At 46.7% G+C, this 25,952-nt stretch overlaps 1 protein-coding gene across 1 annotated transcript in view; it reads left to right on the top strand.

Moving 5' to 3' along the window:
• Positions 1–25,952, top strand: part of LOC123990398 (guanine nucleotide exchange factor VAV3) — a 148,885-nt gene that overhangs the window by 91,496 nt on the left and 31,437 nt on the right. Inside the window, exons 12-16 of the mRNA XM_046290955.1 lie at positions 5,083–5,169; positions 5,274–5,359; positions 5,778–5,990; positions 17,519–17,635; positions 20,965–21,056. Coding sequence (XP_046146911.1) covers positions 5,083–5,169; positions 5,274–5,359; positions 5,778–5,990; positions 17,519–17,635; positions 20,965–21,056 — 595 coding nt within the window. The remainder of the gene's footprint in view (positions 1–5,082; positions 5,170–5,273; positions 5,360–5,777; positions 5,991–17,518; positions 17,636–20,964; positions 21,057–25,952) is intronic.

Here is a 25,952-nt window from a genome sequence, read left to right as displayed (position 1 = left end):
GTCGCCCAAAAAGGAACTGGAGGTAGCTAAAGCTGAGAGACGGAGATATGAGGCAAGTGAGCGAAGCAGGCACGAGAGGCAGCCCCCCAAATTTTGGGGGCGGAGTCAGGCTATAGACCTGAGCCAACTCCCCATGCTTACCGGAAGCAACGTGGTACTGGTCAGCCACCGTGTTATGCAGTAAAGCGCACGGTGTCTCCAGGGCGCGCTCATAACCCGATGAGCTATATGCCAGCTCTCCGCAAGTGCCATGCGAGAGTGGGCATCCAGCCAGGGTGGATGGTGGAAGCTCAGCGCACTTGGTCTCTAGTGCGCCGTTTCAGCCCAGGGTATCCTGCGCCGGCTCTGCGCACTGTGTCTCCGGTGCGCTGGGTCTGTTCAGTTTGTCCTATATGCCTGCACTCCGCCCGTGCCGGGCTAAAGTGGGCATTGAGCCAAGTGGAGAGGTGCGAGTGGTAAGCACCAGATCTCCAGTGGTCCCCCACAGCCCGGTTCGACCTGTGCCTGCACCCTGGAGGGGTCGGGCTAAAGTGGGCATTCAGCCTGGAGGAGTGGTGCCAAGGCTGCACACCAGAGCTCCAATGCTCCCCCACAGCCCGGTTCATCCTGTGCCTCCTCTAGGGACCAGGCCTTCTGCAGGTCTCCCCATTCTGGTGGGCCCTGTGGCAGCCCCACGCACCAGGCTGTCTCTGTGTCTTGTCCCTCCAGCGACAATCTCCACTCCGGAGCCTCCAGAGTCGCCCTCTAGTCCGGAGCCTCCAGAGTCGCCCTCCAGTCCGGAGCCTCCAGCGACGCCCTCCAGTCCGGAGCCTCCAACGAGGGTGCCCAGTCCGGGGCACGCAACGAGGGTGCCCAGTCCAGGGCCCGCAACGATGGTCCCCAGTCCAAGACCCGCAACGATGGTCCCCAGTCCGGTGCCTGCAACGAGGGTCCCCAGTCCGGGCCCCGCTACGAGGGTCCCCAGTCCGGGGTCGGCGGCGAGGGACCTCGCACTAGAGGCGCCACCAAAGTGGGCCAAGCCAGAGGTGGAGCGGGGTCTACGTCCCGCACCAGAGCCGCCACCACAGAGAAATGCCCACCCAGACCCTCCCCTATAGGTTCAGGTTTTGCGGCCAGAGTCCGCACCTTGGGGGGGGGGGGTACTGTCACGCCCTGACCTTAGAGAGCTTTTTATGTCTCTATTTTGGTTTGGTCAGGGAGTGATTTGGGGGTGGGCATTCTATGTTATTTTTTCTATGTTTTGTATTTCTTTGTTTTAGCCGGGTATGGTCTCAATCAGTGACAGCTGACTATCGTTGTCTCTGATTGGGAACCATACTTAGGTAGCTTTTTCCCACCTATGTTTTGTGGGTAGTTGTTTTCTGTTTAGTGTGTCTGCACCTGACAGGACTGTTTCGGTTTAGTTTTGCACTTTGTTATTTTTGTTTCAGTGTTCAGTTTAATAAAAGTCATGAACACTTATCACGCTGCGCTTTGGTCCGATTCTTCCTCATCAGACGACGACAAACGTTACAGTATATATGTATTTATGTATTCATGTGTATATTTAGGTATGTATTAATTACTGTATATATTTAGTTAGTAGAAAATGTAACTAAACATAGACCTCACAGCCTAACACAGTATACAGTGCCTTCAGTATTCATACTCCTTGACTTATTCCACATATCGTTGTGTTAAAAACCTGAAAAAACATGTTCCACACCCATCTACAAACAATACCCCATAATGACAAAGTGAAAATATGTTTTTAGAAGTTTTAGTAAATTTACTGAAAATTTAATTCAGAAATATATAATTTACATAACTTTCACACCCCTGAGTCAATACATGTTAGAATCATCTTGTCAGTGATTACAGCTGTGAGTTTTTCTGGGTAAGTCTCTTAAGGGCTTTGCACACCTGGATTGTTCAATATTTGCACATTATTCTTTAAAAAAATATTCAAGCTCTGTCAAATTTGTTGTTGATCATTGTTAGACAACCATTTTGAAGTCTTGCCCTATTTTTTCAAGCCGTTTTAAGTGGAGTAACTACAATGTTGCTGATCCATCCTTGGTTTTATCCTATCACAGCCATTAAACTGTTTCAATGTCACCAATGGCCTCATGAAATCCCTGATCGGTTTCCTTCCTCTCCAGCAACAGAGTAAGGATGGATGCCTGTATCTTTGTAGTGACTGGGGGTATTGATACACCATCCAAAGTGTAATTAATAGCTTCACCATGCTAAAAGGGATATTCAGTGTCTGCTTTTAAATTTTTTATCCCATCTACCAATAGGTGCCCTTCTTTGCGAAGCATTGGAATTGCATTGGTCTTTGTGGTTGAATCTGTGTTTGAAATTCACTGCTTGACTAAGGGACCTTACAGACAATTGTATGTGTGGGGTACAGAGATGAAGTAGTCATTCAAAAATCATGTTAACCACTTGTACTGCACACAGAGTCCATGTAACTTATTGTGGAATTATTTATTTTTTCCATAACAAAGGGGTTGAATCCTTATTGACTCAAGACATTTCAACTTTTCATTTTTTAATGAATTTGTAAACATTCTAAAAACATAATTCCACTTTGACATTATGTTGTATTGTGTGTAGGCCAGTGCCACAAAATCTTAATTTAATCCATTTTAAATTCAGGCCTTAACAGAACAAAATGTGGAAAAAGTCAAGGGTTGCGAATACTTTCTGAAGGTCCACATATGCCTCCTACTGAGATCTGCCTCGAGACCAGATTATTGGTCATAACGATGACTCTACCAACCTGCTAGCTATTTCAGCACCACACCAGACCTATGGCATATGTACTCTAGGCCTACACACAACAACCTAAAAACACTCCTGCCACCAACACATGTACAGTTGAAGTAGGAAGTTTACATACACTTAGGTTGGAGTCATTAAAATGTGTTTTTCAACCAGTCCACAAATTTCTTGTGAAACAAACGTTAGTTAGGACATCTACTTTGTGCATGAAACAAGTCATTTTTCCAAAAATTGTTAACAGACAGATTATTTCATTTATAACTCACTGTATCACAATTCCAGTGGGTCAGAAGTTTACATACACTAAGTTTACTGTGCCTTTAAACAGCTTGGAAAAGGCACAGGATGTCATGGCTTTAGAAACTACTGATAGGCTACTTGACATAATTTGAGTCAATTGGAGCTGTACCTGTGGATGTATTTCAAGGTCTACCTTCAAACTCAGTGCCTCTTTGCTTGACATCATGGGAAAATCAAAAGAAATCAGCCAAGACCTCAGAAAACAATTGTAGACCTCCACAAGTCTGGTTCATCCTTGGGAGCAATTTCCAAATGCCTGAAGTTCATCTGTACAAATAATAGTACGCGAGTGTAAACACCATGGGACCACGCAGCCGTCATACCACTCAGGAAGGAGACGTGTTCTGCACATGGGGACAAGGATTGTAGTTTTTGGAGAACAATCCTCTGGTCTGATGAAACAAAAATATAACTATTTGGCCATAATGACCATCGTTATGGTTGGAGGAAAAAGGGGAAGGTTTGCAAGCCGATGAACACCATCCCAACCGTGAAGCACGGGGGTGGCAGCATCATGTTGTGGGAGTGCTTTGGTGCAGGAGGGACAGGTGCACTTCACAAAATAAATGGCATCATGAGGAAGGAAAATGATGTGGATATATTGAAGCAGCATCTCAAGACATCAGTCAGGAAGTTAAAGCTTGGTCGCAAATGGGTCTTCTAACTGGACAATGACTCGAAGCATACTTCAAAAGTTGTGACAAAATGGCTTAAGGACAACAAAGTCAAGGTATTGGGGGGACCGTTACAAAAGTGTGCGACGAGCAAGGAGGCCTACAAACCTGACCCAGTTACACCAGCTCTCTCAGAAGGAATGGGTCAAATTTCACCCAACTTATTGTGGGAAGCTTGTGAAGGCTACCCGAAACTTTTGACCCAAGTTAAACAATTTAAAGGCAATGCTACCAAATACTAATTGAGTGCATGTAAACTTCTGACCCACTGGGAATGTGATGTAATAATTAAAAGCTGAAATAAATCATTCTCTCTACTATTATTCTGACATTTCACATTCTTAAAATAAAGAGGTGATCCTAACTGACCTAAAACATGGAATTTTTACTTGGATTAAATGTGAAAATTGTGAAAAACTGAGGACTTGTGAAAAACTTACTTTAAATGTATTTGGCTAAGGTGTATGTAAACTTGCGACTTCAACTCTATCTCTGACAAGATTAGGTACAACATAATAACATTAAGTCGTTCTCTTTGCGTCAGAGTTTGACAGCGGTTACACAATGTGTGGCTCCCCATCTCTCTTTGAGAAAGAGTTCTTGCGCCTCATTCGTTGTTTTCTTCTGACATCTGCACTTAAAAAATCAGTCGTCTCTTTAGTCTCGATGTACAGGGTGTTGATGATGTGCGTGTGTGAATACAGCTTGACACGTACCAGGAAAGTACTAGAAGCAAGTCACGTCGGGTATGAAAGTGAACATTTACTCTGAGGGTGTCTGTGATGATTTCAATTGGCTAAATGATCCACTTGACATTGATTGAGGGAGCTAATGTGGTTAATGTTCCTGGAGTGTTTCTCTGCATTGCGTCATGTGGTGCGGCGGCAACCAAGTGTTTTTCAGCGCTGATTATCTCAGGCCTTATGATAGATGGGATTTTAAACAGTGCTACTTGAACCAGACTCACTCGGTGTTGAGAGGAAGATTTACACAATGTACTCTTGCATAAACAATTAATCATGCTAATCAGAGAGAGAGAGAGAGAGAGAGAGAGAGAGAGAGAGAAAGTCCTCTAGAATATGTTGACATTGCAGGTGGTGCGATTTGAATCATGAAGTTGTAGATACTGTTGCTCCACTCTAATGTAGAACTAATGAAGAAACAGGAGGTAAACTGTTTCCAGGACTATTAGTTTGACTTCTATATATGGAAGACCATTGGAAAGCAGTCTTTTGTTGTGAGCCTGTCTCATATGGTGTATGCCAAAATGCGCCCATCTTGAATGTCAAGTCTTGATGTTTGCTGTTTTGTGTTCTCTGTGTTGTGTTGGGTACTGTAGGACCTGGCTCAGTACGTCAATGAAGTGAAGAGAGACAACGAGACTCTGAGAGACATAGCCCAGTATCAGAAATCCATCGAAAACCTTGTAAGCAACTCATCTTGATTCAAAAATGACTGTGAAGTGAGCTGGGTTTTAAGTGTGACCTCTTTCTTTCTCTCTTGCATCCTCCAACCCCCACCCCCTTTCAGAATCAGTCTCTTAGTACCTATGGGAGACCAAAAGGAGACGGAGAGGTACGCGTTACCTCAATCGACAAACGTGCCAAACAGGACCGGTGAGATGTCTGTCTGGTGTGTGTGTGGTTTTCTGTGTGTTTCTGTGTGAGTGCATGTATGGATGTTTGTCTGGAACGTGGCAAGATAAGATCAAGTCTTTTTACAGTCCCTCGTCTACTGCTTGCTTGTAATGCTTTATGGATCCAGGAGTAGGTGTTTATTTGCAGCTATTGTAGTTCATTACGCATCACTCAATCAGGCATTACAAATGCACTTATAATACATTCTGAAAAGGGTATTCATGCTAACCAAAGTCATCTTTTTATCTCACCTGACAAAGACTTCTGTGAAGTGGAAACATTGTGTGTTTGGGGGCAGGAATAAAGCACTGGGGAACAGCAATATTCTGTGATCAGACCTCTCATTCCTTTACCTTCTTTTTATCTCTCCCTCTGTGTCTTTCCTCTGACACCACAGGCACATCTTCCTGTTCGATGCTGCTGTGATCGTCTGTAAGAGGAGAGGAGACAACTATGAGATGAAGGAGGTGATCGACCTGCACCACTTCAAGATCACCAACAACCCCACGTCAGATAAGGAGAACAGGAAGGTGTGCGTGCGTGCGTCACTAAAAGCGAATCAGACACATATTGAGATTGCCACATTCATTGACGAGCGTGATCAGATATTGTGTTGATTTGATGGATAGAACAGCTTGCCTTTTCCCCAGATGGTGTGTTTATTAAACATTGCCTTGTGCCCTGATGGTACACACACACACACACACACACACACACACACACACACACACACACACACACACACACACACACACACACACACACACACACACACACACACACACACACACACACACACACACACACACACACACACACACACACACACACACACACACACACACACACACACACACACACACACACACACACAGCAACAAGCACCCAGCAAAGTATAATATTCACTGTTGTGGATAATGATACATTGCACAATGGCTTCCCAGGGGATAATAATCATTTAGATTATAATAACTTTAATTTGTTAAGAAATGAGACAATAATCAAGCCAAAATCTAAGCAGCATGCATCTTTCCTATTACATGAATGACAACCCCTTGTCTGTCGTATAAGGCTAGGAATCTACGAATGCTGGTCTATAGTGTACAGTGCTTGTTTTCAAACCCCAACCTCTCACACGACCTCCCACCTACCCCCTATACACACCCTATGATTGGTCAAGAGGCTCTCTTTCTCTTATCTGATTGGCCCCATTCACTGCAACCTGAAGACCACTTTAAATGGTCAATCTGGAATTTGTACATCCATTTGTAGTTTGATTGTCCCTTTAATGGCTGTTCTCATTGTTTTTATAAGCACAGCTGCCCTGAGCACTGAGCAGTAAGGTACATGCAGACTACAGAGCCCTCGTTGTAGGAAAGATAACTCTAGCAGAACACACAACATTACCTCTGAATATACACTTGTTTATTGTACTGAAATGTGGATACCTTTTTCAAGACAGCCTTGTCTCTGTGTAATAACAAGGAGAGGTGGTTGTAGCAGGTTGTTATCAGGGACGCTGGAGTAATGGCTAGTCTTTAAGGTGGCTAATCTTTAGTGATTAAGTTCTGCAGTGTCCTATCTGCCTTGGGGATGCATGGACACTGGTTCATCTCTCTCTCTCAATTTCCATTTCAATTTAAGGGCTTTACTGGCATGGGACACATGTTTACATTGTCAAGGCAAATTAAATAGATAATAAACAATATATATATATTTTTTTACAGTAAACATTAAACTCACAAAAGTTCCAAAAGAATAAAGACTTTTCAAATGTCATATTATGTCTAATATTATGTCTATATACAGCGTTCTCTATCAATTCAATTCCATTCAACGGGCTTTATTGGCATGGGAAATGTGTTAACATTGCCAAAGCAAGTGAGGTAGATAATATACAAAAGTGAAATAAACAATAAAAATGAACAGTAAACATTACACATACAGAAGTTTCAAAACAATAAAGAAATTACAAATGTCACATTACGTATATATACAGTGTTGTAACAATGTACAAGTGGTTAAAGTCTATCTCTCTCTCTCTCTCTCTCTCTCTCTCTCTCTCTCTCTCTCTCTCTCTCTCTCTCTCTCTCTCTCTCTCTCTCTCTCTCTCTCTCTCTCTCTCTCTCTCTCTCTCTCTCTCTCTCTCTCTCTCTCTCTCTCTCTCCTCTCTCTCTCTCTCTCTCTCTCTCTCTCTCTCTCTCTCTCTCTCTCTCTCTCTCTCTCTCTCTCTCCCCCTCTCTCTCTCTCTTTCTTTCTATCTCTCTCCCTCTCTCACTATGACTCTCTCTCTCTCTCTGTCTCTCTCTCTCTCTCTCTCTGCTCTCTCTGTCTCTCTCTCTTTCTGGTCCTATGGGTTCTACCTGACCACTCTCTCAGAGTGGTTCTGTTCTTTCTTCCTCTCCTGAAGAAGAAACCCCCTCAGTTTGGCTCTTTCTGTGTGTGTTCTGTCCCATCTCATTCTACTCCCCACTAGTGACCCCCTCATCTAGCTCAGTCCCTCTGTTCTCTCTGCCTCACTCCCCTGCAGTGTGTGTTCTGTCCCATGTCATGCCTCTGCCTCACTCCCCTTGCAGCAGTGTGTGTTCTGTCCCATCTCATGCCTCTGCCTCACTCCCCTGCAGCAGTGTGTGTTCTGTCCCATGTCATGCCTCTGCCTCACTCCCCTGCAGCAGTGTGTGTTCTGTCCCATCTCATGCCTCTGCCTCACTCCCCTGCAGCAGTGTGTGTTCTGTCCCATGTCATGCCTCTGCCTCACTTGCAGCAGTGTGTGTTCTGTCCCATGTCATGCCTCTGCCTCACTCCCCTGCAGCAGTGTGTTCTGTCCCATGTCATGCCTCTGCCTCACTCCCCCTGCAGCAGTGTGTGTTCTGTCCCATCTCATGCCTCTGCCTCACTCCCCTGCAGCAGTGTGTGTTCTGTCCCATGTCAACTCCCCTGCAGCAGTGTGTGTTCTGTCCCATGTCATGCCTCTGCCTCACTCCCCTGCAGCAGTGTGTGTTCTGTCCCATGTCATGCCTCTGCCTCACTCCCCCTGCAGCAGTGTGTGTTCTTCTGTCAACTCCCCTTGCAGCAGTGTGTGTTCTGTCCCATGTCATGCCTCTGCCTCACTCCCCTGCAGCAGTGTGTGTTCTGTCCCATCTCAACTCCCCTGCAGCAGTGTGTGTTCTGTCCCATCATGCCTCTGCCTCACTCCCCTGCAGCAGTGTGTGTTCTGTCCCATCTCATGCCTCTGCCTCACTCCCCCTGCAGCAGTGTGTGTTCTGTCCCATGTCATGCCTCTGCCTCAGTGTGTGTTCTGTCCCATCTCTGCCTCTGCCTCCCATCCCCTGCAGCAGTGTGTGTTCTGTCCCATGTCATGCCTCTGCCTCACTCCCCCTGCAGCAGTGTGTGTTCTGTCCCATGTCATGCCTCTGTCCCAGTGTGTGTTCTGTCCCATGTCATGCCTCTGCCTCACTCCCCCTGCAGCAGTGTGTGTTCTGTCCCATGTCATGCCTCTGCCTCACTCCCCCTGCAGCAGTGTGTGTTCTGTCCCATGTCATGCCTCTGTCACTCCCCCTGCCTCTGTCCCATGTCATGCCTCTGCCTCACCCCCTGCAGCAGTGTGTGTTCTGTCCCATGTCATGCCTCTGCCTCACTCCCCTGCAGCAGTGTGTGTTCTGTCCCATGTCATGCCTCTGCCTCCTCCCCCTGCAGCAGTGTGTGTTCTGTCCCATGCCTCATGCCTCTGTCCCATGTCATGCCTCTGCCTCACTCCCCCTGCAGCAGTGTGTGTTCTGTCCCATGTCATGCCTCTGCCTCACTCCCCCTGCAGCAGTGTGTGTTCTGTCCCATGTCATGCCTCTGCCTCACTCCCCCTGCAGCAGTGTGTGTTCTGTCCCATGTCATGCCTCTGCCTCACTCCCCCTGCAGCAGTGTGTGTTCTGTCCCATGTCATGCCTCTGTTGCAGCAGTGTGTGTTCTGTCCCATGTCATGCCTCTGCCTCACTCCCCCTGCAGCAGTGTGTGTTCTGTCCCATGTCATGCCTCTGCCTCACTCCCCCTGCCAGTGTGTGTTCTGTCCCATCTCATGCCTCTGCCTCACTCCCCCTGCAGCAGTGTGTGTTCTGTCCCATGTCATGCCTCTGCCTCACTCCCCTGCAGCAGTGTGTGTTCTGTCCCATCTCATGCCTCTGCCTCACTCCCCCTGCAGCAGTGTGTGTTCTGTCCCATGTCATGCCTCTGCCTCACTCCCCTTGCAGCAGTGTGTGTTCTGTCCCATGTCATGCCTCTGCCTCACTCCCCCTGCAGCAGTGTGTGTTCTGTCCCATGTCATGCCTCTGCCTCACTCCCCCTGCAGCAGTGTGTGTTCTGTCCCATGTCATGCCTCTGCCTCACTCCCCTGCAGCAGTGTGTGTTCTGTCCCATGTCATGCCTCTGCCTCACTCCCCTGCAGCAGTGTGTGTTCTGTCCCATGTCATGCCTCTGCCTCACTCCCCCTGCAGCAGTGTGTGTTCTGTCCCATGTCATGCCTCTGCCTCACTCCCCTGCAGCAGTGTGTGTTCTGTCCCATGTCATGCCTCTGCCTCACTCCCCTGCAGCAGTGTGTGTTCTGTCCCATGTCATGCCTCTGCCTCCCCCTGCAGCAGTGTTCTGTCCCATGTTCTGTCCCCTGCCAGTGTGTGTTCTGTCCCATGTCATGCCTCTGCCTCACTCCCCTGCAGCAGTGTGTGTTCTGTCCCATGTCATGCCTCTGCCTCACTCCCCTGCAGCAGTGTGTGTTCTGTCCCATGTCATGCCTCTGCCTCATGCAGCAGTGTGTGTTCTGTCCCATCTCATGCCTCTGCCTCACTCCCCTGCAGCAGTGTGTGTTCTGTCCCATCTCATGCCTCTGCCTCATCCCCTGCAGCAGTGTGTGTTCTGTCCCATCTCATGCCTCTGCCTCACTCCCCCTGCAGCAGTGTGTGTTCTGTCCCATCTCATGCCTCTGCCTCACTCCCCTGCAGCAGTGTGTGTTCTGTCCCCTCATGCCTCTGCCTCACTCCCCTGCAGCAGTGTGTGTTCTGTCCCATCTCATGCCTCTGCCTCACTCCCCTGCAGCAGTGTGTGTTCTGTCCCATGTCATGCCTCTGCCTCACTCCCCTGCAGCAGTGTGTGTTCTGTCCTATGTCATGCCTCTGCCTCACTCCCCTGCAGCAGTGTGTGTTCTGTCCCATCTCATGCCTCTGCCTCACTCCCCCTGCAGCAGTGTGTGTTCTGTCCCATCTCATGCCTCTGCCTCACTCCCCCTGCAGCAGTGTGTGTTCTGTCCCATCTCATGCCTCTGCCTCACTCCCCTGCAGCAGTGTGTGTTCTGTCCCATCTCATGCCTCTGCCTCACTCCCCTGCAGCAGTGTGTGTTCTGTCCCATCTCATGCCTCTGCCTCACTCCCCCTGCAGCAGTGTGTGTTCTGTCCCATCTCATGCCTCTGCCTCACTCCCCCTGCAGCAGTGTGTGTTCTGTCCCATCTCATGCCTCTGCCTCACTCCCCTGCAGCAGTGTGTGTTCTGTCCCATGTCATGCCTCTGCCTCACTCCCCTGCAGCAGTGTGTTCTGTCCCATCTCATGCCTCTGCCTCACTCCCCCTGCAGCAGTGTGTGTTCTGTCCCATGTCATGCCTCTGCCTCACTCCCCTGCAGCAGTGTGTGTTCTGTCCCATGTCATGCCTCTGCCTCACTCCCCTGCAGCAGTGTGTGTTCTGTCCCATCTCATGCCTCTGCCTCACTCCCCTGCAGCAGTGTGTGTTCTGTCCTATGTCATGCCTCTGCCTCACTCCCCCTGCAGCAGTGTGTGTTCTGTCCCATCTCATGCCTCTGCCTCACTCCCCCTGCAGCAGTGTGTGTTCTGTCCCATGTCATGCCTCTGCCTCACTCCCCCTGCAGCAGTGTGTGTTCTGTCCCATCTCATGCCTCTGCCTCACTCCCCCTGCAGCAGTGTGTGTTCTGTCCCATGTCATGCCTCTGCCTCACTCCCCTGCAGCAGTGTGTGTTCTGTCCCATGTCATGCCTCTGCCTCACTCCCCCTGCAGCAGTGTGTGTTCTGTCCCATGTCATGCCTCTGCCTCACTCCCCTGCAGCAGTGTGTGTTCTGTCCCATGTCATGCCTCTGCCTCACTCCCCATGCAGCAGTGTGTGTTCTGTCCCATCTCATGCCTCTGCCTCACTCCCCTGCAGCAGTGTGTGTTCTGTCCCATCTCATGCCTCTGCCTCACTCCCCTGCAGCAGTGTGTTCTGTCCCATCTCATGCCTCTGTGCAGCAGTGTGTGTTCTGTCCCATCTCATGCCTCTGCCTCACTCCCCTGCAGCAGTGTGTGTTCTGTCCCATGTCATGCCTCTGCCTCACTCCCCCTGCAGCAGTGTGTGTTCTGTCCCATGTCATGCCTCTGCCTCACTCCCCTTGCAGCAGTGTGTGTTCTGTCCCATGACATGCCTCTGCCTCACTCCCCCTGCAGCAGTGTGTGTTCTGTCCCATGTCATGCCTCTGCCTCACTCCCCCTGCAGCAGTGTGTGTTCTGCATGTCATGCCTCTGCCTCACTCCCCCCCTGCAGCAGTGTGTGTTCTGTCCCATCTCATGCCTCTGCCTCACTCCCCCTGCAGCAGTGTGTGTTCTGTCCCATCTCATGCCTCTGCCTCACTCCCCTGCAGCAGTGTGTGTTCTGTCCCATCTCATGCCTCTGCCTCACTCCCCTGCAGCAGTGTGTGTTCTGTCCCATGTCATGCCTCTGCCTCACTCCCCCTGCAGCAGTGTGTGTTCTGTCCCATTTCATGCCTCTGCCTCACTCCCCTGCAGCAGTGTGTGTTCTGTCCCATCTCATGCCTCTGCCTCACTCCCCCTGCAGCAGTGTGTGTTCTGTCCCATCTCATGCCTCTGCCTCACTCCCCTTGCAGCAGTGTGTGTTCTGTCCCATGTCATGCCTCTGCCTCACTCCCCCTGCAGCAGTGTGTGTTCTGTCCCATCTCATGCCTCTGCCTCACTCCCCCTGCAGCAGTGTGTGTTCTGTCCTATGTCATGCCTCTGCCTCACTCCCCCTGCAGCAGTGTGTGTTCTGTCCCATGTCATGCCTCTGCCTCACTCCCCTTGCAGCAGTGTGTGTTCTGTCCCATGTCATGCCTCTGCCTCACTCCCCCTGCAGCAGTGTGTGTTCTGTCCTATGTCATGCCTCTGCCTCACTCCCCCTGCAGCAGTGTGTGTTCTGTCCCATCTCATGCCTCTGCCTCACTCCCCTGCAGCAGTGTGTGTTCTGTCCCATGTCATGCCTCTGTCACTCCCCCTGCAGCAGTGTGTGTTCTGTCCCATCTCATGCCTCTGCCTCACTCCCCCTGCAGCAGTGTGTGTTCTGTCCCATGTCATGCCTCTGCCTCACTCCCCCTGCAGCAGTGTGTGTTCTGTCCCATGTCATGCCTCTGCCTCACTCCCCCTGCAGCAGTGTGTGTTCTGTCCCATGTCATGCCTCTGCCTCACTCCCCTTGCAGCAGTGTGTGTGTTGTGTGTGTGTGTGTGTTTCTGTGAGAGAGACAGATAAAGTGTTTGTGTGTGTCCTCTCTTGTGTGTACTGCCTTACTGTCACAGCATTGACGTGTCATTCTTCCAGTTATTCAGGTAAGTACAGATCATGATTAATGAGTGTCACAGTCCTGAACTCTCCTGGCACCCTGCTCTGAAACACTAAAGAAACCAGACTCCCCTCCCCTCACCTGCTCCAAATCACCAGACTGATACAACAACCAGAACTGACTGCCTGGAAAAAACCTATATAACTATTTCTTAGACAATCAAAACTCCTTTCAGTGAATGGTACAATTATATATTATGCTTGCACGAGAACAGCGCCTCCTTTGCAAATACACACAAGCGGTTCAGCTTTGATTAATGAATAAAACTTGTGTACTGTATGTTCTATAATTACTTTGCACAAAAACATAAAACTGTGCCAAATATTGCCAAATATAAAGGGGATGTTTAACTACTTTATCAAATTGCTTGAATAAACACCAGTATGTTAAATTCACTCTGTAATAGACTGGATATCTAACAATGTCCTGACAGAGAAGCTGATTAGTGACTGACTCAGAATTAGTTTTATCAAGTAGTCCATTGACTCAACTACATGCACACTTGGCCATATAGGAACATTGTCCCTATAAATCGTCTGTGTCATCTCTCTCAGTCTTGTTGGGAACTTCACTCGCACATGTGATCTAACATGCACTTGTCATCATAAATACCACTGAGCCAAACCCCAAACACATCTGGTCATCTAGTGGAGGACAGGGGTCCTTTTCACACTGTAGCTTTTTAGAGAGGAGGAGTGGAGATCAGAGGACCTGGGATTATTAGATGCTTTGTTAGTGTTGATAAGGACATTTACAATTTGTTTACAGCGGGATGGGGGGGGGCACCTGCTACAGCAAAAAAAGGGGGGGGGGGACAATTGACCCTTTGCTAAGACCCGCCCCACCTTGGTTACTGTTCCAACCTCGGACAACATTTTCCCTGGAAGCCCAATTCCCCATTCAACCACATTCGGAATCCCCCCCCACAATGATCTCAAACTGTGTTTGCAATACACAATGAAATGAAACACAGACTGACTAGCCCTTGCTAATCAGGAAACACTTGGGTATGTTGTGGTGGACTGTCATTACAATTGCTTCACAGGATCCTGTTAAAAGTTTGTTGTGTAGCTAGCCAACTGAATGGCTCTGAATTCACTGTCAGCACGCAGTCGAAGCTATAACTATCTTGATGTCGACAGCAGATGGGAGCTCTATTCATAACATTGCTAAATTAGCTAGCTAACATTTTTTTTTACATAGTTTATTTGCACCTTATTTGTAGAACAATCTTCAAAATGTAGTTAAATGTGATGTTCTGGTTCCTCTAGGGAAATTCACAAAGCTGATTGACGACCTTATTACTGATGAGTGTTTTTTGTTGTTGTTATGATCGTGTTTTTCTTTCCGCTTTTATTTGGTATTTATATTGATTCGTGTATTTTCAGTAATTTATGTAATTCAGGGCTTATCTGTAGAAGAGACCTTGGTCTCAGCATGACCAAAATAAAGGTTAAATAAAAATAAATATTTAAACATTTTGAAAATAAGTTATTTTAAGTGGCTAGCTAGCTGGTGTTAGCTATGTTTGGTAAGACTGAGAGCTAGCTAACCAGCTGAGCTAGCAAACAATATAGCAACAGTGTCATTTTGGATTCAAGAATCACAGAAGCAAGTACTCCCCAATTATTCAGTCATTTAAACTCAGTTGTTGCCATAGCATTCACTGACTTTCATGTGATTTAAAGATGAGAATGTCCGAGGTGTTGGACTCAACGACAGTTGCTATCCATTGAAAATCCATTGGTTGCCGAAAATTCTGGGGCAGGGCTTAGTGAAGGGTCAATTATATGAAATAGTACGTTGGACTGTTCGGTGATATCAGAAACAAAAAGAGAAAAGGAGGAAAGGAAGGAAGAAGAAAAAAGACAGCATCAGAGATGAAAATAGAAAATAGGGGAAGAAAAAAGTTAAAAGGCGTGACGCAATGCTGAGAGAAGCATGAGCTTGATTAACTCAGTGGAATGAATGAGTTTGGAGCGGAGAGAGAGACAGGAGAGAGAGACAGAGAGAGAGTTTCAGAGAGACTGTGAAGAGAAAGACATAGAGAGACAGAAAGAGAGAGGCAGAAGAGTTAGAGAGCAAGACACAGAGAGAGCGAGAGAGAAACGCTCCTTCAGTTTCTTTGGCACACAATCACTGAGTCACTTGGCTCCCTGGAGAGACTGTTGACTGATCCCAGTACTGTTGTTTTGTCACGTGCTGCAGCTCAGTTCAGCTCAAGACAGTGAAGAGGATGAGACACATTTAGACTGCTAATATAATGGCACTGTACTCAAACTAACTCTGGATTACTTGACCTAACCCACATGAATAAATACTATAGTATTCACTGTCGTGTTAGCTGTAGTTTACTGTAGTATATACAGTTAACTATAGTATGAATGTTGTAATAAAAAAACATTTTTTTAAGTGTTTGCAAATTAAAAAATAAATAAATAATTAAACATCACATTTATACAAATATTCAGACCCTTTACTCAGTACTTTGTTGAAGCACCTTTGGAAGCGATTACAGCCTCGAGTCTTCTTGGGTATGAGACCACAAGCTTGGCACACCTGTATTTGGGGATTTTCTCCCATTCTTCTCTGCAGATCCTCTCAAGCTCTGTCAGGTTGGATAGGGAGCATCGCTGTACAGCTATTTTCAGGTCTCTCCAGAGATGTTCAATCGGGTTTAAGTCCAGGCCCTGGCTGGGCCACTCAAGAACACTCAGAGACTTGTCCCGAAACCACTCCTGCGTTGTCTTGGTTGTGTGCTTAGGGTCATTGTCCTTTTGGAAGGTGAACCTTCACCCCCAGTCTGAGGTCCTGAGCGCTCTGCAACAGGTTTTCATCAAGGATCTCTCTGTAATTTGCTCTGTTCATCTTTCCCTCAATCCTGACTAGTCTCCCAGTCCCTGCCGCTGAAAACATCCCCATAGCATGATGCTGCCACTACCATGCTTCACCGTAGGGACTGTCATGTTCCTTTTACTGAGGAGTGGCTTCCGTCTGGCCACTCTACCATAAAGGCCTGATTGGTAGAGTGCTACAGAGATGGTTGTCCTTCTGGTGGGTTCTCCCATCTCCACAGAGGAACTCTGGAACTCTGTCAGAGTGACCATCTCCCTGACCAAGGCCCTTCTCCCCCGATTTCTCAGTTTGGCCGGGCATCCAGCTCTAGGAAGAGTCTTGGTGGTTCCAAACTTCTTCCATTTTGTTCTTGGGGACCTTCAATACTGCATAAATTGTTTGGTACCCTTCCCCAGACCCTTCCTCAGCTCTACGGAATATTCCTTTGACCTCATGGCTTGGTTTTTTCTCTGACATGCACTGTCATCTGTGGGACCTTATATAGACAGATGTGTGCCTTTTCAAATAATGTCCAATCAATTGAATTTACCACAGTTGGACTCCAATTAAGTTGTAGAAACATCTAAAAAATGGGAACAGGATGCACCTGAGCTCAAATTCGAGTTTCATTATAACTTACGTAATAAATTTTATGTAGATTGATGAGGGACATTATTGTTTATCCATTTTAGAATATATATATATATATATAGCTTTATTTAACTAGGCTAGTCAGTTAAGAAAAAAATCTTATTTTCAATGACAGCCTAGGAACAGTGGGTTAACTGCCTTGTTCAGGGGCAGAATGACATATTTTTACCTAGTTAGCTCGGGGACTCGATCTTGCAACCTTTTGGTCACTAGTTTAGCGCTTTAACCACTAGGCTACCCTGCCGCCCCAATATGGCATGAACCTAACACAATTTGGAAAAAGGAAAGGGGTCTGAATACTTTCCGAATGCACTGTAGGTAGGACTGGTGTCTGAACGGATAGTTCAAAGCTTCTGCTCTTTTCTATAACCTGTAGAGAACACAATATGGTGTATACTTGACATGTAGGTTTCTCACTTATGGGTGGCACAAAATGTGATATGGGGAGGGGAATGGGTTAGGTATATGCAAATGAAATAGTCTGGTATTTACTATAGTTAAAAGCAGTGTAGTGTTTTTGTGGACTGTAGCGGTTTTGCGGTTTTGCGAACATTACTTGTGTATTTACTATAGTATTCTACAGTATATTACAACATTCTATAGTAAGTGTCTGCTAAATGGCATATATTATGATCGAGGGATATTACATTGAGTAGTGTAGTATTCTACAGTATACTGTCATATTTTTTTCATGTGGGAAGAATCAGGAAGTCTGTCTCGGGTTGCTACCAGGTTTTTTATTTATTATTAATTGTCAAAAATTAGGTGAAGGCCCCTGACGTCAGGTGTTACTATGGGCAACATGTAAACATAACGACTTATGGAAGTAATACAGAAACTGCCGAGCTTGTATCAAAGTACCCATGCAGTCTATATGTAGACTGTAGAGCTACAGTCAAGTTCCAATGTGGAACCGAGATTTGCTACTAGTATAGCTGACTGCAGTTACCTTAACGTCACAATGTGAAACTGCCAATGTACGATTGCACTTGTCTTTTCTAATCTTCATATCCTTTCTTGCCCATGTCTTGTAGATCCAACATACGTCCGGAGAATGGCACCAGTAACTTCCATGAGTTCAAGATGCACACCTTCGACAGAATTACATCCTGTAGCTACTGCCACATGCTGCTAAGGTACGGGGTCACACACGCACGCGTGCACACACGCACACGTACTACATGTTCTTTTACATTTGAGTCATTTAGCAGACTCTTATCCAGAGCGACTTACAGGAGTAATTAGGGTTAAGTACCTTGCTCAAGGGGACAGCAACAGCTTTTTGACTGACAACCCTGAACCTGTGTCTACAACCAATGGGTATATATTGTTTGGGGCCGGCAGGTAGCCTGGTGGTTAGAGCGTTGGGTCTCAAGGGTACTGGCCCCGAGCTGACAAGGTAAAAATAGGTTGTTCTGCCCCTGAACAAGGCAGGTATTAACCCACTGTTCCTCGGTAGGCCGTCATTGTAGATAATAATTTGTTCTTAACTGACTTACCTAGTTAAATATATGGATCACTTCATGGCTGGGGGCGCATGATGTGAAGAAGACCCAGCTGATGACCCTATATGGCCCATTATTGCCCATTCCAGGTGGATTAAAATATATGTGAGCATGCAAGAGGACAAATATACTAGGCGAGAAGGGGAGTTACAAGAGTGTGAGCTGACTGAGCATGTGCAGTGCACCTGTGTGTATGGTGTGTTTACAACATCTGTGTGTAACCATGACCCTAACCCATAACCCTAACCCTAGCTTCATGTCCACAACCTGGCTCAACCCTAACCCTAGCCTCACCCATAACCCTAACCCTAACCCTAGCTTCATGTCCACAACCTGGCTCAACCCTAACCCTAGCCTCACCCATAACCCTAACCCTAACCCCAGCTTCATGTCCACAACCTGGCTCAACCCTAACCCTAGCCTCACCCATAACCCTAACCCTAACCCTAGCTTCATGTCCACAACCTGGCTCAACCCTAACCCTAGCCTCACCCATAACCCTAACCCTAACCCTAGCTTCATGTCCACAACCTGGCTCAACCCTAACCCTAGCCTCACCCATAACCCTAACCCTAACCCTAGCTTCATGTCCACAACCTGGCTCAACCCTAACCCTAGCCTCACCCATAACCCTAACCCTAACCCCAGCTTCATGTCCACAACCTGGCTCAACCCTAACCCTAGCCTCACCCATAACCCTAACCCTAACCCTAGCTTCAACCTGGCCCTAACCCTAGCCTCACCCATAACCCTAACCCTAACCCTAGCTTCATGTCCACAACCTGGCTCAACCCTAACCCTAGCCTCACCCATAACCCTAACCCTAACCCTAGCTTCATGTCCACAACCTGGCTCAACCCTAACCCTAGCCTCACCCATAACCCTAACCCTAACCCTAGCTTCATGTCCACAACCTGGCTCAACCCTAACCCTAGCCTCACCCATAACCCTAACCCTAACCCTAGCTTCATGTCCACAACCTGGCTCCCTAACCCTAACCCTAACCCCAGCTTCATGTCCACATCTGGTTCAACCCTAACCCTAGCCTCACCCATAACCCTAACCCTAACCCTAGCTTCATGTCCACAACCTGGCTCAACCCTAACCCTAGCCTCACCCAACCTGGCTCAACCCTAAACCCTAACCCTAACCCTAACCCCAGCTTCATGTCCACAACCTGGCTCAACCCTAACCCTAGCCTCACCCATAACCCCCTAACCCTAACCCTAGCCTCACCCATAACCCTAACCCTAACCCTAGCTTCATGTCCACAACCTGGCTCAACCCTAACCCTAGCCTCACCCATAACCCTAACCCTAACCCCAGCTTCAATTCCACATCTGGGTTCAACCCTAACCCTAGCCTCACCCATAACCCTAACCCTAACCCTAGCTTCATGTCCACAACCTGGCTCAACCCTAACCCTAGCCTCACCCATAACCCTAACCCTAACCCCAGCTTCACATCCACATCTGGGTTCAACCCTAACCCTAGCCTCACCCATAACCCTAACCCTAACCCTAGCTTCATGTCCACAACCTGGCTCAACCCTAACCCTAGCCTCACCCATAACCCTAACCCTAACCCCAGCTTCATGTCCACAACCTGGCTCAACCCTAACCCTAGCCTCACCCATAACCCTAACCCTAGCTTCATGTCCACAACCTGGCTCAACCCTAACCCTAGCCTCACCCATAACCCTAACCCTAACCCCAGCTTCAATTCCACATCTGGGTTCAACCCTAACCCTAGCCTCACCCATAACCCTAACCCTAGCTTCATGTCCACAACCTGGCTCAACCCTAACCCTAGCCTCACCCATAACCCTAACCCTAACCCTAGCTTCATGTCCACAACCTGGCTCAACCCTAACCCTAGCCTTACCCATAACCCTAACCCTAACCCCAGCTTCAATTCCACATCTGGGTTCAACCCTAACCCTAGCCTCACCCATAACCCTAACCCTAACCCTAGCTTCATGTCCACAACCTGGCTCAACCCTAACCCTAGCCTCACCCATAACCCTAACCCTAACCCTAGCTTCATGTCAACAACCTGGCTCAACCCTAACCCTAGCCTCACCCATAACCCTAACCCTAACCCCAGCTTCAATTCCACATCTGGGTTCAACCCTAACCCTAGCCCCACCCATAACCCTAACCCTAACCCCAGCTTCAATTCCACATCTGGGTTCAACCCCAACCCTAGCCTCACCCATAACCCAAACCCTAACCCCAGCTTCAATTCCACATCTGGGTTCAACCCTAACCCATACCTTAGCTACCATGGATGTCCACACCCTGGCTCAACCCTAACTCTAGTTTGTGTGCGTGGCTCACCAGGAGAGTTAGTCAGACTGAGGCGGCCGGGCTTTACATCATTGTAATCAGCAGGAGGTTCTGGAGCGGTTATGTAAAAGAAAGTACCGCCGCAGGTAGGGAGGAGTGGAGAGGCGATGACGGATGGTTGAACCCGAGACAGGGGAGTTGGAATGGCATCAAGTCACATCTATTAAAAGACTCTTTGTCCTCCTCTTTCTTTACTGCCTCTCTTTATCACACACACACACACACACACACACACACACACACACACACACACACACACACACGCACACGCACACGCACACGCACACGCACACGCACACGCACACGCACACGCACACGCCCACGCACACACACACACACACACACACACACACACACACACACACACACACACACACACACACACACACACACACACATAGACACAGTCTTGCGCAGCTAACCTTGTGGGGACATACAATTCAGTTCCATTCAAAATCCTATTTTCCTTAACCCTAACCCTAACTCTAAACCAAAAACCTAACCTTAACCAACAAAATGTCCCACAAGTATAGTTAAACACACATACACACAAACACACACACACACAAACACACTGAGTAACACTAGTTGTCTCTCTCTTCTCTCTTCCAGGGGTATCTTTAACCAGGGGTACCTTTGCTCCAAGTGTGGTGTTGGAGCCCATAAGGAATGTCTGGGGAGGTTTGGCAGCTGTGGAAAAACAGGTGAGAACCCTCCTCAAAACACAGACTCAAGAAAGCAGTACACTACAAGTAGTACAGTACATACACTATATGACCGATAGTATGTGGACAGCTGCTCGTCAACATCAAATCAAATCAAATTAAATTTGATTTGTCACATACACATGGTTAGCAGATGTTAATGCGAGTGTAGCGAAATGCTTGTGCTTCTAGTTCCGACAATGCAGTAATAACCAACGAGTAATCTAACTAACAATTCCAAAACTACTACCTTATACACACAAGTGTAAAGGGATAAAGAATATGTACATAAAGATACATGAATGAGTGATGGTACAGAGCGGCATAGGCAAGATGCAGTAGATGGTATCGAGTACAGTATATACATATGAGATGAGTATGTAAACATAGTGGCATAGTTTAAAGTGGCTAGTGATACATGTATTACATAAAGATGCAGTAGATGATATAGAGTACAGTATATAAGTATACATATGAGATAAATAATGTAGGGTATGTAAACATTATATTAAGTAGCATTGTTTAAAGTGGCTAGTGATATATTTACAACAATTCCCATCAATTCCCATTATTAAAGTGGCTGGAGTTGAGTCATTGTGTTGGCAGCAGCCACTCAATGTTAGTGGTGGCTGTTTAACAGTCTGATCTCATTCCAAAATCATGAGCATTACAGTTTTTTTTGCAATCTCTAGGACCCATCTCTCAATACTTAGGTCACTTTTTCACACACAAAACTCTTCACACAGTTCTCCTAACCAACTTTCGGCTTGGCACAGCAGTTAATTTCACATCCAAAATGCACTAAAACTACCAAAACACTTCATACATGTCTCAAATCAACTAATTCTTCCGTAACACTAGCAAAGTTTGTCACCCAACAAGCACACTTTGTCACTCATAAAATAATGACCTAAAAAACACTAACAACAGGTAGCATTACACAATGTTTTCTTTTGTAAAAATGTCTTTACAAAACAAGAATGACACCTCTCTACTGTTTAGAATCCACTGCAATATATGTTACCGGAATGAATCAGACATATTGCAATATGCTTCAATATTCTTTATGTCATTCTTTGGAATAGAGTGATTCCAAAATACAAGAATTTGTATATACACCATCTACCAATACAGATACAGTAGCAATGCTAGTCAACCCTGTCTTCTGCATTTGGCCACAGGTTCTCATAGACATTACATCTTATGTCCTCTTGGGCAATACACCTAGGAAAGAATATTTTGGAATGCCTGGTCCATCCCTGCAGGTATGTCCAGGCATCCAGTATTCATTGCGTCCAGGATGGACATTTGATCATGTGGATGGTGGTCATAAACCTTCCACCTCCATGAGGAAAATAATTCATCTATGTGAATTGAGGAATGGAGAGTAAGGTGGGAGGAGAAGTGACACCATCCTGGGATGGGCTGCAAACCACTCTGACTGCACAGGAGTGGTGAAATGCCACATTGTCCCACACTATTACAAACGTTGGCCTAGTTCGCCTCACTGCAACCCTTTCCTCACCTGGCACAACCCTTCCATAGAGGTCACCCAGGAACGTAATGAGACGCTCGGTGTTGTATGGCCCAATTAGCGGTTTGTGTAACATCAATATATTGCTGCACACATTGTGATGTTGGCACTCCTCTGGCCCGGGACATCCACTGTGGCTCTTTTCCCAATCGCATTCCTTCCTCGCCGCCGTGTTTTGGCCAAGTTGAAACCAGCCTCATCCACAAAGATGAATATGTGGGCTGTTTGCCTGGCTTCAATCTCAACGATTCTCTAAAATAAATCCACAATGCAACATAAGAGTTAGGCTATCACGGTCATTTACATTATACCTAACAACATGCCATGGTGTGCCTCTGCCCTGTTTGGTTTTGTTCAAAACCAGTTCTGTATTTTATAGTCATCTTACCTGGACATATTGGTTCCTGAGTTGCTTGACTCATTCAGAGTTCCTCTCAAAGGGGACAGTGTACAACTGCTTCATCCTGACTTGATGTTGTTTCAGGACTCTAGAAATAGTTGTTATGCTTACATTGTGAATATTTCCAAATGTAATGTTGTCTGCCAACACTCTGTCCCGAATCTCTGTGAGTTTCATGCCATTGTTTCTGATTCCCATATCAACGATTGCAGTTTCCTGCACAGCAGTGAAAATCCTACCTTTCCTGCCTGTGGGAGGTAACCGTTGGGTCCTAAGCAGAATTACAAAAACAATTACGCACAAGTGGGTTTGTTGGCTTTGCTCAATTGACTTCTGTAATGTGCAGTTCAGTCAGATGCCCTTGCAGAATGCACATCTCACCTGTTGTTTTGCCGGAACTTTCTCACAATAGATGCCACTGTTGAGCGTTGCAGATTTGGCTGCGCTCTCAGACCAGCCTCTCTCATTGATAGACCATGATTTATTACATAATCAATTATAGTCGCCCTAATCGTATCTGAGACTACAGCTCTTGAGCTTCCTCTCGGTCTTCTTCCACCACACATACGTACTCCTCTCCCTCTCCCAGCCACTCTTCCTCCTCTGTCAGCCACTTCTCTATCTCTGGCTGGGTCCATGTTTATATTACAGTACAGCATTATTCCTAAGATATCCCCTTTTCTATAGACGGTAATGAAATTGAAAGACGAACACCTGGGTAGGTGTTCAGCTACAATGGGAATCAGCTGTGGTTTTGGTCTAATTGTATTTCATTTTTTAGATTTGGAATACATTTCAATCCGATATTACTGTAGAAATGTAGAAATGTAGTCTTATTCAATTTTGTGGTATGTTAGGTTTTGAACTTAAGTTTAACAGTTTTGAAAAGAGTATGTAAACATGTGCAAATTTGCCTGTAGGTACATAGAGTTTTTGTGGTGGTTGTGTCTGAGTGAAAAAAGAAATCATGAAATTTGAAAGATGTAGTCATTGAATGCATTTTGTGCCAAAGCAATGAAAAATTATCCACAGTTTAGCCCACATAGACTGATGTTGTGCTCACTGTGTGAAGAGTTTTGAAAAAGAGACGTAAGTATTGAGAAATTGTTCCTAGCTGTTGTAAAAAACTGTAATATATAGTTGGTCCCCCCTTTGCTGCTACTCTACTGTGAAGGCTTTCCACTAGATGTTGGAACATTGCTGCAGGGACTTGCTTCCATTCAGCCACGAGCTATGTGAGGTTCGGGGACTGATGTTGGGCGATTAGGCCTGGCTCACAGTCAATGTTCCAATTCATCCCAAATGTGTTCGATGGAGTTGATGGCTCAGTGCAGGCCAGTCAAGTTATTCCGCACCAATCTCGACAAACATTTTCTGTAATGATCTCGCTTTGTGCACAGGCAAACTGTCATGCAGAAACAGGAAAGGGCCTTTCCGAAACTGTTGCTACAACGTTGGAAGCACAGAATTGTCTAGAATATCTTTGTATGCTGTAGCATTAAGATTTCCCTTCACTGGAACTAAGGGGCCCGACCATGAAAAACAGCCCCAGACCATTGTTCCTACTCCACCAAACGTTACAGTTTGCACTATGCAAACTGTATTTCCACTGCTCCACAGTCCAATGGTGGTGAGCTTTACACCACTCCAGCCGACAGCTGGCTTTGCGCATGGTGATCTTAGGCTTCCGTGTGGCTGCTCGGCCATAGAAACCCATTTCATGAAGCTCCCGACGAACTGTTCTTGTGCTGACGTTGCTTCCAGAGGCAGTTTGGAACTCGGTAGTGAGTGTTGCAACCGAGGACAGACCCAGCAGTCCTGTTCTGTGAGCTTGTGTGGCCTACCACTTCGCGGCTGAGCCGTTGTTGCTCCTAGACGTTTCCACTTCACAACAACAGCACTAGACAATTGACCGGGGCAGCTTTAGAAGGTCAGAAACTGGCTTGTTGAAAAGGTGGCATCCTATGTCACTGAGCTCTTCAGTATTGTGCATTCTACTGTCAATGTTTGTCTATGGAGATTGCATGGCTGCACGCTCAATGTTATACACATGTCAGCAACGGTTATGGCTGAAATAGCCGATTCCACTCATTTGAAGGGGTGTCCACATACTTGTGTATATATGCTCTTAATATGTATAGTTCATGTTGTAAGTCGCTCTGGATAAGAGCGTCTGCTAAATGACTTAAATGTAAATGTTAATGTGTATACCTGAAAGTAAATTGAAAAGCTGCCGATAATTAACCTACAATAAGGAAAAGCTCATAGTCACTGTGTATGGGGATTGGTCAGAGTATGAAACCTGAACACTTATATAACTCCAATCAAATAACATTAGATGTGTTATTGAGCACTCACTGTGCTCACTCACTATACATACCTTTAAACTGCACACACACACACGCGCACGCATATGTACACACACACACACACACACACACAAGCGCACACACAAACACATGCACATGCACACACACATGCAATGGGAACAGAACATGAGTGATTAGAGTAGACTGATTATGACATTCCTCACAACAAACAGGTCCTACAGACTTCCCCTGACTTGCAGTGAGTGTGTCAGGGGCCTGTGTGTGTGTGTTTGTGTGTGTGTGTGTGTGTGTGTGTGTGTGTGTGTGTGTGTGTGTGTGTGTGTGTGTGTGTGTGTGTGTGTGTGTGTGTGTGTGTGTGTGTGTGTGTGTGTGTGTGTGTGTGTGTGTGTGTGTGTGTGTGTGTGTCAGCAGCGCAAGTCAGGTCAGCAGTGCAATAACACAGTCACCAGCCACACCTGGTCACTAGCTTCCCTGAATAGATTACTGTCATGCCACGGGGGGGGGGCTGGAGAAAATCCCAATTGTCTCCCATGTGGAGATAAACGTTAGTCCCTTTTACAGTGTTAGAAAGTAGAATGCACTTGGCTGCAATATGTTATGTTGCAACTATGCTTTCACTACCAACTTGCTTG

Source organism: Oncorhynchus gorbuscha, linkage group LG12 (genome assembly GCF_021184085.1).
Source record: "Oncorhynchus gorbuscha isolate QuinsamMale2020 ecotype Even-year linkage group LG12, OgorEven_v1.0, whole genome shotgun sequence".
Classification (NCBI taxonomy): Eukaryota; Metazoa; Chordata; class Actinopteri; order Salmoniformes; family Salmonidae; genus Oncorhynchus; species Oncorhynchus gorbuscha.
Note: the sequence above shows the minus strand (reverse complement) of the source record. Positions and strands in the feature narration are given on the sequence as shown.